We start from the raw sequence: 20,111 nt of genomic DNA, 5'->3' as shown, positions 1-20,111 counted from the left end.
AGAGAAAAAATATTTGAATATGAATTATTTGTTCGATTGTTGGAGCGCTTTAATTGAGTTTTGATGAGTGATTTGTAACTTTTCGAGAATGTAGCAAAGGAGGGAGGGTTGTGAATCTCAGTTGTACCGTGGAATAAACCTTTTGGAATTGTAGTCTTCAGCCTAAAACGCCAGAATGTTAACAATTGGTGAGGACTACGTTATTGCAGTTACTAGCACCCAGGAGTTTAGAACATATATGGGTAACGGTCTTTCGTGAAATTGATATGACATGCATCGTCATGTTGTGTAGGCCCGGGGTTGATTCCTTATCCTAGCGCTGCATCAAACCTAAGATGCTCAACAGAAGTAAGTTACTGCTCCGTCGCCAAATACCCGGCATTAGATTTGAAATTAACGGGTCTTCGGCACCATAGCTACGATCGTAAAAGTCATGCACAGGTCAAAATCTGTGGCACTACTCCTAACGTTGATGACAAGGGGGGTGGGGGTGGGGGGGGGGGGGGTGGTTACTCCTAGTGATTACACACGCATTGAAGATGTGACCTCCTATTGGGAGAAAATTGCTCAGATCTTCAGTGTGTTGAACAAAGTCATTTTTGTCATGATATGGTGAAGTAAGTAACCTAGATTGTGCAATCAATAATAATTTTCATTCGATATCATACAAAGAAACTTTGCATAGTGATGTGCAACTCATATTTTGGATAGATCAAGATAAAATACCCACATTTTTATGATTTGATATGAGCCAATTTTATTGTAACATAATTAAAATAAAATTTTAAAACTTCGAACGCCCTCTCCCTAAATCTATTTCTATGTGTGGAACGTAGTCAATTTTGTCATGTCATACTGCAAAGAGTATACAGTTATTGACTGGGCTCGAGGACAACAGCTGTTTTGTTTGACCCAAGAACGGATCTGTTGCCCTTAGCCTACGGCTTCGGACAACAGGTCCGTTCGAGGGTCGAACAAAACAGCTGTTGTCCGAGGACCCAGTCAATAATTGTTTTGTTATACACCTTCATTTTTTAAGTTGTTTAATTAGATGCACATGGATTGTTGACTTTGATCTTTGACGTGACAGTGTGATTGTGTACATTTATCACCGATTCCACAAGTTTAAAAGAAAACATACCCAATATCCTAATTGATAATTATATTTTTTGTGTATCTGCTCTGCTTTTCATCTAATAAATTCTGTATTTCATCATCAGGCAAATCAGTGAACCTCGCCTTTACGTAAACAATCAGCATACCAAGAATCACGTGACTTGCGTATATAACAGCTTTAACAAGAATGAAATAGAAATAAATAAACTTCATTTTTATACAATTGATTCTAGAAAAAGATGAACAATTTTTTTAATGTTCTTGCTGTCCCTAATTTGAAGAATTAATTGATTTTCATCATCCGTTCCTGTCGTAAAATGTGCATTCACCATTTCTATTTATCCAAACGACACGAAAAGATAACTCGAGTTTGCGCCATATGACGTCATCGGTCAAGTCTTTTTTAACAGTTGATTTTATCAGTTCCCGGTCTAACAGTCGCCAAAACAGTCGAAATGTTGGACTTTTTCCCCGCAAGGAGTTATATAGGAACTGTTTTATAGGGGTATAACAATACATAATGCATGAATGTGTAATCAGGAAATATTGTTCAAGAGTTTTCATAGATTACGAACACATTGAAAATAAGCACCTCCTATTTTCGATGCATTTTCAACTTTTCGATTGTGTTTGTGTTGAACGTATTAATTTATTGTCACGTCAGACTGCATTTGGCAGATTCTGGCACCCTACGTGTAGCCTCGAATGTATGACGGTAAGTGATATGTATATACGCCTAACATTTGTACAGTAATGCGGTCGTCGATTTACTCTGCCGGTAAAAGCTTCCGCATTCAGAAAGTAGTGATCAAAATATACGTGGATCGGCGCAAGAATTACATCAAATCGACGTCCTAGTCTTCTTACCGGTTACGGAAAAGGACGAGCGCGTGATCCGATTGCAGCTCCCAACAGTCTGACGTCACAACAGCTCCCAACAGTCTGATACCACAACAGCTCCCAACACAATCGATGCCAATCGGATCACTCGCTCGTCTTTTTACGTAACCGTTAAGAAGACTCGGACGTGGATCGACGCAAGAATTGCATCAAATCGATGCATTTCTTCGCCGGAAGCGCGCCTGTGGATGAGGTTAAAAGGCCAGAACCGAATTCCTTTATGGTGTGTTATTTAGATTTTCACCACAGATTCAGTTTTGGTATCATTAACGTCTTATTCACTCTATTACATAAACGTATAAGTGGAAATTAATAGTGGTAGAATACCTTAGATATGTATGATATCTTAGATGCATTTGAAAGCTCGCGTTTCATATTGTAACTTACGATTGTGACGTCATAGTTACATTTGTGTACACATGGCAACAGACTGATGGCGTCGATCCATTCATTTGCGGTTACGGAAATAGCCGAGTAGTTACGATTGAATCAATGCATTTCTTCGCCGGAAGCGCGCTTGTGGATGAAATTAAAAGCCCAGAACCGAATCCCTGTATAATGTGTTATTTATATTTTTACCACAGATTCAGTTTTGGTATCATTAACGTCTTATTCACTCTAGTACATAAACATATAAGTGGAAATTAATAGTGGTAGAATACCTTATAAATATGTATGATATCTTAGATGCATTTGAAAGCTCGCGTTTTATATTGTAACGTACGACTGTGACGTCATAGTTACATTTGTGTACACATGACAACAGACTCTGATGGCGTCGATCCACATACGAGGTTTATTTGTGGTTACGGAAATAGCCGAGTAGTTACGATTGTTGGGAGCTGTTGTCATCACTCGGATCACCTCGGTCGATTCCATCTAACTAGATGGAGGTACCGGAATCTGCCGAAGTTTGCCGAACGCTGTTGTGACGTTAGACTGTTGGGAGCTGTTGTCACCAATCGGATCACGCGCTCGTCCTTTTCTGTAACCGGTAAGAAGACTCGGACGTGGATCGGAGCAAGAATTGCATCAAATCGATGCATTTCTTCGCCGGAAGCGCACCCGTGGATGAGGTTAAAAGGCCAGGACCGAATCCCTGAATAATGTATTATATATATTTTCACCACAGATTCAGTTTTGGTACCATTAACGTATTATTCACTCTAATACATAAACACGTAAGTGGAAATCGATAATGGTACAATACCTTAGATGTGTATAATAGAGGGCGAAGCCCTTGGGCCGTGAGAGCGGAGCTCTCCCAATAGGTAACACGTATATACATAAAGGAAAATATAGAAAACTAATGAAAAATTAAACCATACCTATGGAACTTGAAAAGTTTGGTCCCAATGGCGTCTATTCGAATACTAGCGCGTGGACATGTATTTCTCCATTTTGAATCTCGTGTACCTAAGTTCACGTCGTTCTGAGATGTTATATAAACCGTAAAAGTATGCAAATCTTATAAGATTTCTTAATCGTATATAATCACACGATTAACGCGATAGTAGGTCATGTCTCCAATGTTTGTGTATTTGCTAAATACCTACGCGGAATATGACGTCACAATGCACTGTTTACATCAGTTGCATAGAGTTTCCCCGCGTTCGATGAATTGGCGGATCAAAAATGTCTAAAGTTTAATAGAATACTTTGATTGAGCTCTGTCCTCACACGTTAGGTGCTAATATTTCGGGATAATTTTTGTCCTGTTATGGATCTAGATACTATTGCCAATATTTTTGCTTCGCCCTCAAACACGGTCACGTCGTAAGACTTATTATCTTAGATGCATTTGAAAGTTCACGTTTCATAGTGTAACGTACGACTGTAACGTCATAGTTACGTTTATGTACACGTGACAACAGACTCTGATGGCGTCGATCCACATACGAGGTTCATTTGCGGTTACGGAAATAGCCGAGTAGTTACGATTGCTGTTGTCACGTCAGATTGTGCTGTTGTCACGTCAGACTGTTGGGAGCTGTTGTCACGTCAGACTGTTGGGAGCTGTTGTCACGTCAGACTGTTGGGAGCTGTTGTCACGTCAGACTGTTGGAGCTGTTGTCACGTCAGACTGTTGGGAGCTGTTGTCACGTCAGACTGTTGGGAGCTGTTGTCACGTCAGACTGTTGGGAGCTGTTGTCACGTCAGACTGTTGGGAGCTGTTGTGGTGAGTAATCAGGGCACCGTTTCTACTTATTTTTGGAGATGCCATGGTCAATCACCGCATACTTCATATTGACTCCGACTGTTTGTGGTTGATGGTCAAGTTTTTCCGTGTGGTTTTATTGAAAAGAAATGAAAATGTAATGCTTTGTTACGAAAGCAGAATGCGTGCGTGTAGACAATTGTGAAATTTGACATTGTGAGAATTGAAATGATTTGTGTTGATTTATGGTAAATTAATTGTATAAACGCGGATATATGAAGTCCTTTGATTTAAAATATTATTATTCAACTGATATGGCTTATATTGCAAAGAATACCTACGTGGTCTCCAACGACGAAAATATCACACGGTATTTTATATCATATAATGCTATGGACTTATAATTATTTTATAATGAAATTTATTCATAGGGATGGCGCCTTGTTCGAAACATCAAACCTTTTGATTTGGACAAAATTTCGATTTAACCGATTAAATTTGTCGACGTAAATCCCACCAAATGTTCGGCATACCTGTACTTTTGAAGATAAAATTCTGTAATCAGCTGTACATTTAAACCCTTTAATCCGTCCTGGTTCATACGATGTCGTCGGTAATTTTGATGGTCTGTTCGTCTGCTCCCAGCATGCACCCGATCTTGTAAGCGTCGGCCCTGATGACAATCAGAGAGCAGCTTTATCTCTTTATTTATATACAATAATAACAACATTTTCTGGATTTGACATACAATTAATTCAAACACTGAAATGCAAAATACGTCTTTGAACATTTTTTTCAATCATGAAAACACATTTTTAATTTTCATAACACAGACAACCGTCTTTATGTCGCAAACACAGACAAAATATTCAGCAACAAAAATAATTGTTTACTATAAGCAAAAAAAAAAAAAAAAAACCAAAAAAAACAACAAAACAAGACAATAAACATATCTTTGAACAACATGAAAACCTCATTCAAGTCTATCTCTAATGAATTAATCATGTGACATTAAAATACCTCACTTTATGAACACGTGGTCCTCGGACAAATATCGAATTTATCAATTTGATTTTAATGTCAAGGAATTGGGAATGTATGCACGTATATTATTATGCAGAATTAAATTTTATCTTTAGGTTGGCCTTCGAAAATTGCGCTTCCATAGACATCTCATGAATAGTTATTTAAAATATTCCCATCTTTGTTATCGTATATATACATGTAGGAAGTGTATAAAAATATATAACAGCAAGAAAAGTATTTTCGAATGCCCTATAGTAAATTGATTAAAAAAAAAAAAAAAGATTGACGAAATAGACATGTTTATATATGATACCCCATATTCTTCATACAAAGGTTGCCTTAACGATCAATATGCATTCCTCTTTTTCTCTCTCTGTTAAAACTATGCAACTCTTCCCCTCACTCACACAGACACGCATACACAAACACACACTCATTCATATATATATATATATTCAGAGAGCCTTCGTTTAATCTCATCAAGTTTAGTAAGGTAAGAAAATAGTTGCATTAGCGATTGCAGTGTTCACTTCCACCTCAGACGACAGTCAATATCCATTTTATCACTCCCACCTCAGACACGGTGACAGTCAATATCCATTTTATCACTTGGGAGATTCTCTTCACAGTAAGCTACTTTACACCGTATGAATTTAATACACCATTGATTTTATGTTCTCATCAAACGTCGACGACCAGTTTTCTCTTAAAAAGCTGTTGGAATTTTTCACCATAAAATCAATTATAAACAATTTTCACACACATCTTTTTAAATAGAGACCAATAAATTGCTATCACAATATTTAATCTCGTCATCAGTTTTCGTCATTTTTCTCAAATTCCAGGTTGCTTCTTTGCGTATTTTGGAACGACCCAAAATGACATTGTAGTTGCTAGCCAGATCTGCAGCTTTTGGTAGGATGTCTATAATTCTGATGCAACTCGTTCATTTAGTGACATATCTGCAGCTTTTGGTAGGATTTCTATAATTCTGATGTAACATTTAGTGACATCCACAACTTGCTGCAACCATGTCGTCATATTGCTTGAGGATAACATTTTCATCGTCATCGAAATAAAGAAGACTTATTGAGTACAGTTTGTTTGGTACACAACATGGAGTAGAGACATCTTTTCCTACTTTCAGAGCATGTACAATGCTTTGGACTGTGGCATGATTTGTGGGTTTCTGACTTTGACCCAAAGGAAAAGGACACGCCCCCTTACAGTGATAAGCGTTGTACCCTTTAGGGGAAATAATCCACCCTGACCATCCAATTTCGTCAAAATCAACGTACATTTCGTGTTTAGCACAACTTCGTCTCTTGCGATTATACCGGAAGTCCAAAGCCCGCTTCCCCTTTCCCTTCATCCCCTTTCTATTCTTCTTCCGTCTTTTTCTCTCCTCTCTGCGTTTCTGACGTTCCTCTTTTGATAAACGCCTTCGTTTTTTGCGAGTTTGTTTCACTATTTTACTGTAATTAGAACGCTTGCTTAATTGTTCATCTGCGTTTCTTCTTTTTCTTACTAATGTGGTATTTCCCAAAAGTTTTTGAAGATGTTCATTGTAATATTCATCTCTTTCTTTCTCGTTTAACAGTCTTACCACTTGTTTGAAATTCCTTAGCCTTGTTCTTTCCTTTTTCATTATGTCCTTTTTAATTTGCAAATAATCTGCAAGACAAGCAATAAAAGTTAAGAATCTGGGAATGAATTCCATATTTCATAATTTGATCACGAGTGTGTCATTATTCATAAATGGAGTCTGTAAGTAACCAGTTTTTAAAGTGAGTGTTTAAAACAATACGCAATATACACAAGTGTTTTTCTTTAGTACTCATCTGAATCTAACTTGTCATAAACATTTTTGGGTACAGAGGATTCAAGTTTATTCATATGAAGGGTATTTTCCCATCCAGGTGAACATGATCAAAAATTACATATAGCTAAAAGAGGCAGAGATGTAAGAGTAATTTTTCAAGACTCACTGAAATAGAAAAGATAAATCTCAGAATTTCTTCGTATAATGAAAATTAGTTTGTCTAATCCACGGAGAAAGGACAACGGCTACAATGGGGATTGAAATGGTTACATATGGACATACAGAAAAATTCTTTAATAGTCTTCTTAATTAAGAACCACCAAGTTATAATATCTCTCAAATCAATATACAAGCATCCTCAGATAGTGTAGATTCAAGTTTGTTCATACCATGGCCCCTGGAACCAGTATGGGCCATAATTGGGAATAAATATTTTATGATTGCTCAAGTGAGCTACGTGGCCCATAGACCTATAGTTGAAAAATTACGACTCCAACCAGGCAGATGGACATGCACTATATCCCTTACGTCCTACATGCATTGAAGGCGACAATGATTTCCCTCTATCTGTTAAACACCATTACCATTGGGACTATCATGACAAGTAAACTACTTCTACTGCCAATCCTACCAAGCCATGACATTTAAATTGGAAAAACTTAAATGAGGACAGTAATCACAACAGATTAAAAAAATATATATATCTAGCCAACTCATAAGGAACGCACGGAATATTCAATTATCAATTCTCATTAATTCAAGATTAAAGCAATAAAATACATATTTCATAATGGACGATATCGATGTGGTTTCTATTTCATGCATACTCGAACTCGTTATCCATTTGCATCACGTTGGCATGTTCGAATGTTGAGTCGAAGAGATATTGCAATAATTGCCAAATACGGAGTATTTTCGATACTAGATAAATGATAGAAATGGCTTGTGGGGATTTTGTTTTAATACCTGCATCAAAATTATCCTCATTTTCTAAACGATCCGGGGAATGCTACATGATTTCACCACATCAATCAAACATCAATATATCAGTGACATTTTAAGTTCAAGCGTCGGAGATGTTCAAATTGTCTAGACTAATAGGTAGTCGGGAAAAGAATAAATACCTTGAGTTTTTTGTCATTACGTCATTAAGCATTTGTTGTACAAACATGAGGGTCGCCAAATTTACACGTGATAGATATCAGAAATATTTGGGTTCTGTTGATGTTGTCAATTAAAACAGAGTCAAGGAGATAAAGATCAGCTATGAATTTTTCATTATTTTTTCCAGAATCCATAAATATACAGCGTTGATGCTATCAGTGGAGAAATCTCATAGATAGCATCGGCGCAGTAATACGTTTGGAAGCGAAGAATGTGACCTCAACGAAAGGTCAATGTATAGAGTACACCAATATTCTGTTTAAGCTAAATCAAGAATTATAATCTACTGATCTTTGAGAAAATCGTATTATACTGCAACCTGATAGCAATCTTCTCTCTTGATAAATATCGATCAATTACTTTAGGGTCACTGACTCGACCCTGAATTTTTATATCTGTATATATGTGTATACGACAATACCAACATCTGTGTTATGATCAAAGGAAATATAAATCGAAATTAGAATTACATATATCTTGTTGCTTACCTAACAGAAAGATTTACACAGTTTGCTTTCTTTTTTTAAAATACAAACATGATGATGTAAAACTATAAATTGGTCAAAATCTTTATAATGCGGTTGTTTAGAATTGAGAAACTTCAAGTCAATAGTGGAGTGTAGATTTGATTTTGAAATAATGAGAAATAAAATCTTATTCCTTTCTCTTATTTGCACTTTCAACTGAACGCCGTTCCACTGCACTGTTAGTAAATCAAATAAAAGCCCGATTTAGAAAAGAAAGTGATTCTACACGTGAAAATGATGTAATTAAAATGGCTTTTAATGATTAAGTAATTATTTATTTGTTTAACATCCTTGAATGAAAAGATAAGTAAATCATTCGACGGAGTGCGTGGAATCTAGACGGAATTGATCAGATTCAGAGCGATATCAGAAGACCCATCAATTTATATTGAAGTTGAAATGTGTGGTTAATATCAACCATTTCTTTGATGCTGTTCTGCCGATGGAGTATTTGTTTTAAAAGGCGTCGAATGTATTTATTCAAAGGAATATCACATGCTCTTGGTAATTGTAAAACAGGCCCCATGTCAGAAACAAACACATTTGGAACGATGATCTATTTCTAAGGTGTTTCTTGGTTACAAAAATCTAAGCATTCTGGTCAAATTGGAGAGATGATCTATATTGTCATTATCATCAATTGCTAAATTCTATTAGAATTAAATAACGTTGCCTAAAGAAATTAGTCGGACGAAGTTGAATAAAAGTCAGTAAAAGAATTTCCCATAAGTGATATTATTGCTGGCATAGTGTAATAACTAAAATGAACTAAAAAGGAAAAAAAAGGAAAATTGTAAAGTTTATCTAGTCATGGATGAATATTTTCCATACAACTGATCTGTTATGATAAAATTTCGCGCAGACTTGCCTTCATCATTTGGAGAGATGTAGTTGGGGTGACGAGACATCCCATCATCGGTGTAAACAACCAGAATTGGTTGTTTGCTATCGTGATGCTGATGACGTTGTGCAAATCTGACGTAACTACCATTAACTTCACGACCAATCACGGAAGTTGTTGAAACAAGTAGACCTAAATTGTGAATTAAAATTAAGAATGAGTAAAGAGAGATTGATAAAAATAAATTGATTTTAGAAAAACCCAGAGAGCTGAGCAGATGACTTATATCATGCGATTCATACCGTGGTTCTCTGCGGTGCCATTAACCCAGGCCTCCACTGCTTTCTTAACGTTGAACACATACCAACCATGCGCTAGTGCACTTATTCTCCTGGCATCCAAAAGTTTTAATCCATCTATTGAATATAATTTGACAGGGTCTAGCACTTGATAAATCTTTATCTGAAAATACAATAAACAATGTTATGATGTAAATTCAAAAATGTTTGTGAGCTAGCAAATTGTGACAGGTAGTTTTTATGATATCAACGGGGAAAACAATCACTTCAGCAAAACATTTGCATAAAAAATGACACAAAACACCTTCATTGTAGGCAAGTGTAAATATAAACACAATGAAGTAGAATTCTCCTGATAAACATATGGATTAATGAAAATTACCTCAATGACATAAGGTGGTTTGGTTTCTTTGGATGTTGGAGGCGCTGGCCGCATTTTGAATACATGGAATTCTGCGGCTAAAATTTTCTCCCTCTCCGAAAGATATGATATATTATAGTAGAAGTGCATCGACTGATTCCACTCTGAAAAACAAGAAGAAAAAAAAATTTGAGAAAAATTATATTTTTCACAGATAAATTTTAAAAAGTTAATTTTACTGTGTAAAGTGTATATATACAGGTGCGTACAATGTACATGTATTTGTGTTTATATAATTAGATTAAAAAGGTGATCGTAATTTACTTCATTGTTTTCCGACTACACAACATAACAAGATACTTGATATATATATACACACATATATACAAGGAATTTAGGGGGTGTGGGGAAATCAACAAGAGTTCTTTCATATTTGTTGTAATGGGAGTGTAATCTAAACGAGCTTTTGCTCTAATTAGCTGCCTGTCTTCATAGCCATTTTCCCCCTTTATTTATCATTTCTTAACAGATATTTTTTATTACATGGTGTAATGCGAGTTCACTTCAGTCAAGTTTCTTCGGGGGCTTTCTGGAGCCATCAGAGCTTATGATGAATATATATTCCCTTTCAAGTTCAAATAGGATGTACACTCTACATGTCGTTCCTTTTTTTATTGAATTATTCAAAGCAATTTCATGTTTTGTTATTTTTATTCACATTGAATGTTGCATTTTATCTTCAAACCGGGTTAAATAATATAAGACGCTCATTAGATAAATACTTTGCAATATGGTAAACGTTTTGCAGAAACCACATTCCAAGAAAGCGACGTGCCTATCGACAATCAAATTTCAAATACACTGTACAGTACTTGTAATATTGATTATATTACTACTTATCAATATTCATAAAGCGCATCACATCACATCCATAGCATTCTTGGGACACCATTGTTACACTCTTGCGCTCAAGCATATCTAACAATGATGATGATCCGTGTCAACTTTACATTTCCCATCGTAATTGAAAGTTTAAATAATAATCTACTTAAAAAGTATTTTAAAAGATCGTTATTCTGATTTCTAATTAATAATCTACGTATAGGTATACATTAAAGGAAGAATGAACAAGCTATTGCTTCATTCATAGAAATGAAAGGGAAACTACATTTCAGTACTACGATAATGGGGACGGAACTATTAGGATGGAGGCGGAAGTTCATAAAGGGATTATGAAAGTAGAGGCGGAAATTTCGTATCAGGACTATGAGGATGGAATCGGAAGTTTCGATCCATATTTGGACTATAGGATGTAGGCTTCAGTTCCACATCAGGACTATAAGGATGGAGGCGGAAGTTCCATATCAGGACTATGAGGATGGAGGCGGAAGTTCCATATCAGGACTATGAGGGTGGAGGCGGAAGTTCCATATCAGGACTATGAGGGTGGAGGCGGAAGTTCCATATCAGGACTATGAGGGTGGAGGCGGAAGTTCCATATCAGGACTATATTAAGATGGAAGCGAAAGTTTTATATCAGGACTATGAAGATGGAGACAGAGGAAAAAGATCCATATCAGTACTATAAAAATGGATGCGGGGACTTCGTAACAAGGCTGCGAGAATGGAAGCGGAAGTTCCATATCAAGACTACGAGAATATTTTAGCGGGAATTCCATTTCGAAGTGAGAATTCCATATCATGACTAAGAAAATGGATAGTCCATATCAGGACTACGAGAATGATAAAGAATGTTTCATTAATGAATTATTAAAAATGATTAGGATTTGATAGCTTAAAGTTAACAGACTGGAACTGATATTGCGTATTGCGTACATGGAATCAGATTTTTTCCTATGTGTATATTGTGCCCACAATCAAATTATTTTTTTATCGGACTTACAAAGCCAATCATGTTTGTGTTCTTGTAGACACAGGAAACTCAGCAAGGAATTGTTTTCCTGAATGAAATTTTAGACGTATTGCAGCGTTTATCTAATGCTAATCGCACCACAGAGTCTGTGTATAGTGATAGCACATTAATGTATCAAAAATGTTAGGTCCTATTTTCTGTACGAAATATACATCAACACTAATCTCAAAGTTCGAGTTTCAAAGTCCACATCTAGAATAGTTTTGAAAAACATCTTTTTGACAATTGACTTGTGGAAAGAATTTGTAACGCGATGTTTAAATTGAAAAGTGTTATCTCGTTCATACTTTGTGCTCCACGTTTTAGATGGTCGATAAAAATACGAAAAATCTATCGATTAAATCTTAAAAATATATAATGTATATCATTAGAAGAGAAAGGAAATTATGAATGCATCAGATCATCATTTCTAAGTTCATGGCGAAACGATATCAAGATTACATAATTGAATTGCAGTGACTAAGCCTGTTTTTAAACACGGAACCGTTCAATGAATTTGTTTTAACATTACACCAGGGTTTTAAACAGACGAGTGAATCATATATTTAAATCTTATGAATTATGAGTGAAAACTAGGAAACCATGAACCCAGCATAATTCACCCTATCTCTCAATTAACATCAGTCCTAACTAATTGTATAACTAGACAGCACGGTTGGGTACCATATAAAATGGATGGGAGCTCATATATAATATTGTTTAAAACAAAGGCGCGATTACGAAGAATTAGCTGTAATTAGAAAACTGGAGCAGAGGCCAATTCTAGTGTTAGGATGAGTAAGTCGGACTTCTCATAAAGTGCAGAACAGGTGGCTGCATGCGATTGTCTATAAATGGTATGTTGGTTGTTGTTAGAAGAAAGAGGACTGGGTGAAATGAAGAGTGCAATTGCTTGTTATGCACTTTGCATATAGACATAACATGAGTCAAGCGTTGACAGAAGAGTACATATCGGCCATAGTTTCTTGCAATCAGCTATTTCGTATGATCTGTCTTTTAGGCCAAACCATGTTGCAAGTCGGATTGTTTGTGTATTCTTGTAATCGTAATTTTGTTTTCGTATATATAGTCCCAGGTCCCTGTACTTATTCCGGACTCTGTACTGCACAAATTACCCAGTAAAGGGACCTCTGTCTACAGATCACCGAATGATTACCGTTCAAAAGACCTACTTTTCGAGGCCAAATTAAAAGTTCATACGAAAATACACAACAAATCTATACGACATTTGAAATCAAGTAGATTATCTAAATTATGAATGAACTTATACATCAAAAGGAATTAATAACACGAGAGGAGCAAGGGTTGTCTACTTCGGTCCAGGTGTTACATTATTAGATACATACAAGATAAATACAACTCCACACCTGTTTTAGAATAAAAGCAAAAGGCTTTCATTTTAATCTTGTTTACAACTATCAAAATATTGAGACGCTTTTATATAACATGTACACATGGCGATCGTCGTGAAGACTCTGGATATTCAATCAAAACTGGGACGGTTTTCAAAACAACACCTGTAAAATCTTGAACAACCCATATATAAAAGACCCAACTTTTTTCACATTCCACTTGATTAATGGGCTCTGACCCCAGCGCATGATGATTATGTGGGTATTGTGTACTGAAATCATTTATCATATAAATTATTTAAATTGATTTTTCCGTCAGAATATCTTATTCCAGGTTTTATGAACTAGCGAAGGTTTTCCCTCTCGATGTTTCGCTCATAACTCGTACTTCTGCAGAGAGCTATTGCTCATAATAGAACGCAATTCAAGATTATTACTAATGATTCAGCAAACCCCACCCGTATTTATTTACATTGAAATACGCCTTAGTATCAACAGTAAAAAAACATTAAATGTGTCAAAAACGCGACACCCTACCACTGAAACAAGGCTTATAGCACTGACAGTTATTGATGGTCCTGGTAAAATCTTTGTAGGACAATGGATGCTAGGGACGACATGTACCGCGCGGATTGAGATAACCACTGCTCAGGAAGCAATCACGAGTCTGCAGTGTTACAAATGACTGTAGACTTGTCGCTGAATATCGCTGATAAATAGATTTTACCCTGTGACTATCAGAGAAATGAAATGATGTTCGCTGGTGTGAGGCGTGGTCCTTTTCTATGCTTTTTCCTGTAGAGTTGTTAATCACCTCCTGTTACCTATAAAATGTGTTTTACTGGATCTAAAATGATCAAGCGAAGGCTGCTAGAATCAAGAGATATGGCAACGCGTCAATCAGCTATTGTTTTCTTGTTTTGCAATAAGAAACGATGTATATGCTTCCCTTTCCAATTTTATGAATATCGCGCGTTTGTCTAGACAACCATTAACGCAAACTCTGATCTGTATTGGACTTCATTAACTGTTTTGACTTCGCAATAGTCTTATCGCCTACTTATCGTTTTTATAAATCCCTGACAAACTCCGATTTCTCAGAATCCTAATCTAAGCTGTATAATTTGAAAGCTTTCTTCCTTCTGTAGAAATCGTCTGGAAAGTTATCTTTTGTTTGGATGTAGAGGATGAAATACGACTACCTCGGTGAAAGATCAGTCAAATTTTATTGTCTCTTTCTCATTATATTATACTCTGTAGAAAAAAGAAGATAAGATTTCGCTCATTATGTACTTTTTGCAAAGAACATAACACGTGGGTGTCCTTATTCGTCAAGTTGAAACAAACCAAAGCGAGCGATAGCAAACACGATTTTTACAAATTATATTTCTTTGTCAAGATTTAAAAAAAAACCTCTTGTCATAATAACCTTCGCTTGAGAATATGGGTGGAACTGACTCTGATACAATCTTGTAATCGAAACTCTACACCAAGACAATGAGAAATAATATAGGTGGGGCTAAAACATATCGATGGCGATGTGTTAGGAAAGTGATCTTATGAAGATCAATTAAAAGCAATTAAAATATATGCAACTGAATATTGAAATATTTAGTTCCATTACAGAGCACTTTTTCCTTGTTGCCATTATCAGCTATCCATAATCCATTCCCAACGGAAAAGCTGTATATTTGTCCATTTATTAATCGTACATTTTCTTATATATACAACTGAAATTTGAAGCAAACGGCTCTTCAGAATGTCTTGTGTAAATTAACCGCACTTCCGTATATTGAATAAAAATCGTAATCGAAGCAAAGGATTCAATTGGGTGTTAATCCCAGGCCATAAAGGCGCTTAACGGCAGAAAATCAGTCACTATGGGAAATGTATGGTCTGTGGAATATTAAGGACGTGCTTGTTTCGGGAGAAAAGAGTTCTTGCACACCTGTTATCAAAAGCCAAATTAAAAAACATCAATTGAAATCAAAGGTTGTTTAAACTTGTTTTTCCATATAATAAAAATGTTTTGCAAACTATCATAAAAGATTGTAGAGGCGTGTTTATTAAAGTATAACCCCTTTACATATCCCTGCAGAACAAAAACGCATTATAAACTCTCTCTCTCTCTTCCTCTTTCTCTCTCTCTCTCTCTCTCTCTCTCTCTCTCTTTAATATATTGTCTACATCATTCACAATGGTTTGCGTGAATATTTTGATTGATCAGTATTTGATACTATATATTATGTAAAATATAGACGGTTACACTTATATTCCAATACACTTGAGTCATTTCGTTAATTAATTGTATAATGTAAAAGTATAGCTAATGTTTTTCAGATATGAAGAGCAAGAAAATTTGTAAATTTTAGGAGAGTTTAAAACTAATCAGATTATGGATTTCGTTTCAATTACAAATATTTAACCTTATTATCAAAATGAAAATTTATAAAACAATTAGGGGTAACTCGATAGTCAGAACTATGATTTCCTCTCTTTTATGTGCACGCTATCTTGTGATTCATAGCAATTGTTTTTAAGCGAAGATCTTTTGCACTTTCACTACAAAACAAACGCCAACTCCCATTATTATGCAGTGTGAATGACACAAGCGACACTGAAATCTATACTTCTTGTATTTATTTTTCAATCTATCTGGTATTTCGTTCACAACAAAACATTTCGGACTTATTCTCAAGCACATGCTCCAGTTTAAGATAAATGTCTAAGGTTACCTGGGTTACGACCATGCACAACATAGTTTTATAATATCATTAACTCATGCATACGAAAACAAATGATAAACTTTTTTCTAATATGGTTGTGTGAAATGACCTTAAAGGAACGGAATTTCAGAGGGATGCCCCGGAGGATCGGAGAGAACTCGCGTATTAGTGATGTGCAGTCCGATCCAGGTCCTGGCGACATTTTTCAAACCCAACGTCGATTAATAACAAGCGGTAAGGTGAATTCCACGCGTTTTGGTTTTGACCTCGTGTTAAACTGTGTCATCATTGCGTTTGCAGGTCATGCGTGAGTTCTCTCCCCTGAGACACTTACTCATTAATTATAAAAATCACTTTCTCTTTGGCATACTATAATGCTTCGATTCAAATCTAATTAGGCCTAAGATTCTTGTAGACATGAAACCGTTGTAACCTCAATAAAGTTATTTATATAAACACTGCTAATATTTAATAAACTGGTGTTAGATAACATGGGAATTTGGTCCATATATGTATTTCACACCTGATTTTCAAGATAACCGTCGACATCAAACTCAACACAGGTACAATATAAAGCGTATCGTATTCAATTGCTCCTAATATAAATGGGACTCGTGCGTGAGTGGTGATCCCTTAGAAGAGTTATTATTTGAACAACAGAAATCAAATTTCTTCACAGATGGTTTTCAGCACAATACAACTTTCTCCACTTTTATTCCCCTCTTAAATTACAATGCATTTCAGGACCCACCTGTTAAACCGGGTACAACACACTTCACGTATCGTAGCTGCAGCGGTGACTTACAGATTACTACACTAATGCAGTTTGAGCTTGTGCTTCATCTTGACATTTGAGAATAGAAATTTCTGTTAAAATTCGTCCTTTTCGGCTTAATCTTCCATAATGCACATGCAGAGATTTAGGGATCTAGCATTTGGCGACGACACCGTGTGATTGTGTACACCTGTGTTGACAATTTCAACACCTGCGGGTGCCGAATAAGACTGTTAATTCATGTATATGGTCGCACCCCCTGCCAGGCCATTCACTATCCCACCGTACGTAATACCTCCATCATATCCCCAAAAACTCGCAACACTGAGAAATGAGTGTAGATTGTCAGTAAAGAAAGAGCTGTTGGTATATCATACCGAGTATATGGAGAAGATGCGGAATTTGATACATATGGCAACTTGGAAACGATTAAGATCCCCCATCCCCATTTGTCTTGATGACAGGTGAGAGATTGTTGAATTATTAGAATCGGGAGACAACAGCGCGTGTGGTGTGCACCATTTGTCCCGAGACTGGGGGCCTCGTGTACACCTACAAGAAACACAATCTGGTTCATCATTTGTAAATGATCAAAATATACTTTAATTCGGTCCTGGTGGTTTACTACGTTCTGTGATCACACGAGAGAGACAGGACAAACTGATCTCAGCAATATAACATGTAATATATACATACAATATAGTCATACAGTATATGTACATGTACCCCAAAAACTCAATAGAAACTTGGCATTACGCAAATCATTTACATCTCCGGGATACGAAAGCGCGTGAAGACGACGTAACCTCGCATTATTTAATAATTCAAATTATGGCATGCAACAATTTAAATCTCTGAAACTGCTTTATTAATGTTAGATAAATTTCAAACGCATTTGTTCGTGAAATAACATCTAGGCTTATGTTGCCGTAGAAATCCAAACTCGTTTCGGAGCAACTGTCCCGCAAGCGCCAAAGAGATTGTCGAAGATAGCAATATCTAGCCACGAACGACAGCCACTGGCTCTGAATGCGTCGAAGCCCTTAGAAAACTCACTCGTAAATCGCACATCCCTTTCGAAATCGTCACAAAGAGATAAAATCGCATAATTAGAGTTCAAACGAGTTTAAAAAACGAAGCTTAGTCGCCTATTGAAATTGATTGTCTGCCTAATGTTCGTAATAAACAGCATATGAAATCTCGTCTGATTCCACAATAGTGAGGTCAGAACGTGTTTCTGGGGGTCAGTTTTAGAGGTTAAGACCGCGGCATTTGAGAGATACCCATTACAATGATGCCTATCAAAACACAAATTAGCAGGCGCACATAAAAATCATTATCGAAGCTCCAGGGCCATTATGTCATACTCGTTACTACCTTTCAGCAACTTTACAGATTTACAACAACAAAAAATTCATTGTAAAATCGTTTCTCGATGGGTGCACGCGCCAAGGGAAAATTGCCTATCTTTACACTTATGCATGTGATCTTTATCCGAGATAAATTTCTTAATCTTGAAATTCAAGAACGATATCATACCACAAACTGCTCTCTACACTCAAACTGAAGACAGATACACCGGAAATGATACTTACGTCTGTCAGGAAAGCTCCGGATTACGTCCGCCTTGTAGGGACTTTCCCTTTTCATTAATCCCCCACTGTCTGTTATACTATTGTATAAATCCATCATGTAATCTGGTGGTGGTTTTCTAAAAATCCTTCCCGGTATTCTGTCAATTCCAAAAAAGTTCGACAGCCTTTGAATAACTTCAGTTTGGTTTGACGATTGTGGAACGGCTTTCCGACTTCCGTGCTTTTTGCAAGCAACGGGAACACACTCACACAGTATGAGAAACCAGCACATAAAAATCACACTCTTTCTTGTGGACGAAGGCTGAAAGAATCCATTCATTCTTATCCTCATTAATAAATAGAAAATGCATACAAAATGTCACCAGCTTTCACTGTGTTATCTGGAATTCGTCTCGTTTATTTTACTATTTTGCATGATGTTCGATGTTTCCTCGCAACTTCGCAAGCTTTATACCGCTTTCGCGTAAGCTGACGTGAGTCCAGAATAGAGAGATAGAAAAAAAAATCTTCATCCAGGGAGGTCACTTGAGCAGTTAGTCAGTGTCATTCTTAGGAGAGAATAGAATCCCAAAACACTCGAGGTTTCAAGTAGGCCTTACACCGTGGACACCTGGCAAAGATCTTCTTGGTCAGAAGACACCCAGAAATTTAAAAGTCACTATATCGTGAACAGAATTTAAATGTTTGTAGTATTTACACATGCCAATATATTGCTATGTTCCCACATACGTAACTTTCAATTTATGCTCAATGAAGCCTCAGATTTTTGTTGTTTTTTTCTATTACTCTAAAGTAAATGTGTTTAAATATTCATAAGAGTTCCCAAAGTGTGAGGCAGAGAGAAAGGCTGACTCCACCCGCTGTTCCTCCTCATTGGTCCGCCACCTGTCAGACTCGGTGAGTCAGCAAACCTCGTGTTTCTGTTTATATCGTATAATTTTCAGGTAACGTTTCATACATTTATACACCTCTCGGAAGAGAAAATTTTCTGTGTTTGATGTAGTAAAAAGCCTATTTCACTCGCAGATATGTATTTATCTATTGGCAAAAATATAAGCATTCCTTGATGATTGTTGACAATAGTTTTTAGCTAATATTATAGCTCATCCTAAAACGCTATCACCATTTTTATCTGTGTGGTCATGTTGCAGTTAGGGTGAGAGTGGTTAAATACATTGGGGGAAATATTTTCCTCGCTAATTAGCTTTATCGAAACATTTAAAATTTTAAACATCTTGAGGTCGCATGAAAACATCCCAGTGTTTATCTCTTGTTTGTGACCATAAACGCTGGAAACTCCCTCTTATTTACCTTCGGTTCAAAGCCCGACTGAGACCACAGTAAATCAGCTTTTAAATTAAGCTAATTTCTCCTCAATGGCAGGTTTCGATTAAACCAAGGTCCTCTTCAAACGCTTCACACCTGGTCCAAGTACCTTGTCGTTCTAATAACTGGCTTGTTCCATCAATGGTTCCCGAGCTCTCCCGCGTTCGCCGTCTCGATGGTCCAAACACTG

General features: G+C 36.4%; 1 protein-coding gene across 1 annotated transcript; it reads right to left on the bottom strand.

Moving 5' to 3' along the window:
• Positions 1-4,863: 4,863 nt before the first annotated feature.
• On the bottom strand, positions 4,864-19,622 carry LOC125670473 (bone morphogenetic protein 2-A-like). Its single transcript, XM_048903248.2, has 5 exons — positions 18,596-19,622; positions 10,236-10,378; positions 9,857-10,016; positions 9,582-9,746; positions 4,864-6,874 (listed from the first exon to the last, which is right to left on the bottom strand). The coding sequence occupies exons 1-5, from the start codon at positions 18,924-18,926 to the stop codon at positions 6,204-6,206; spliced, it is 1,470 nt and encodes a 489-aa protein (XP_048759205.2). The 5' UTR covers positions 18,927-19,622; the 3' UTR covers positions 4,864-6,203.
• Positions 19,623-20,111: the final 489 nt, after the last annotated feature.

The sequence above is a fragment of the Ostrea edulis genome, chromosome 4 (genome assembly GCF_947568905.1).
Source record: "Ostrea edulis chromosome 4, xbOstEdul1.1, whole genome shotgun sequence".
NCBI classification, from domain to species: domain Eukaryota; kingdom Metazoa; phylum Mollusca; class Bivalvia; order Ostreida; family Ostreidae; genus Ostrea; species Ostrea edulis.
This window is presented reverse-complemented; position numbering and strand designations above follow the sequence as displayed.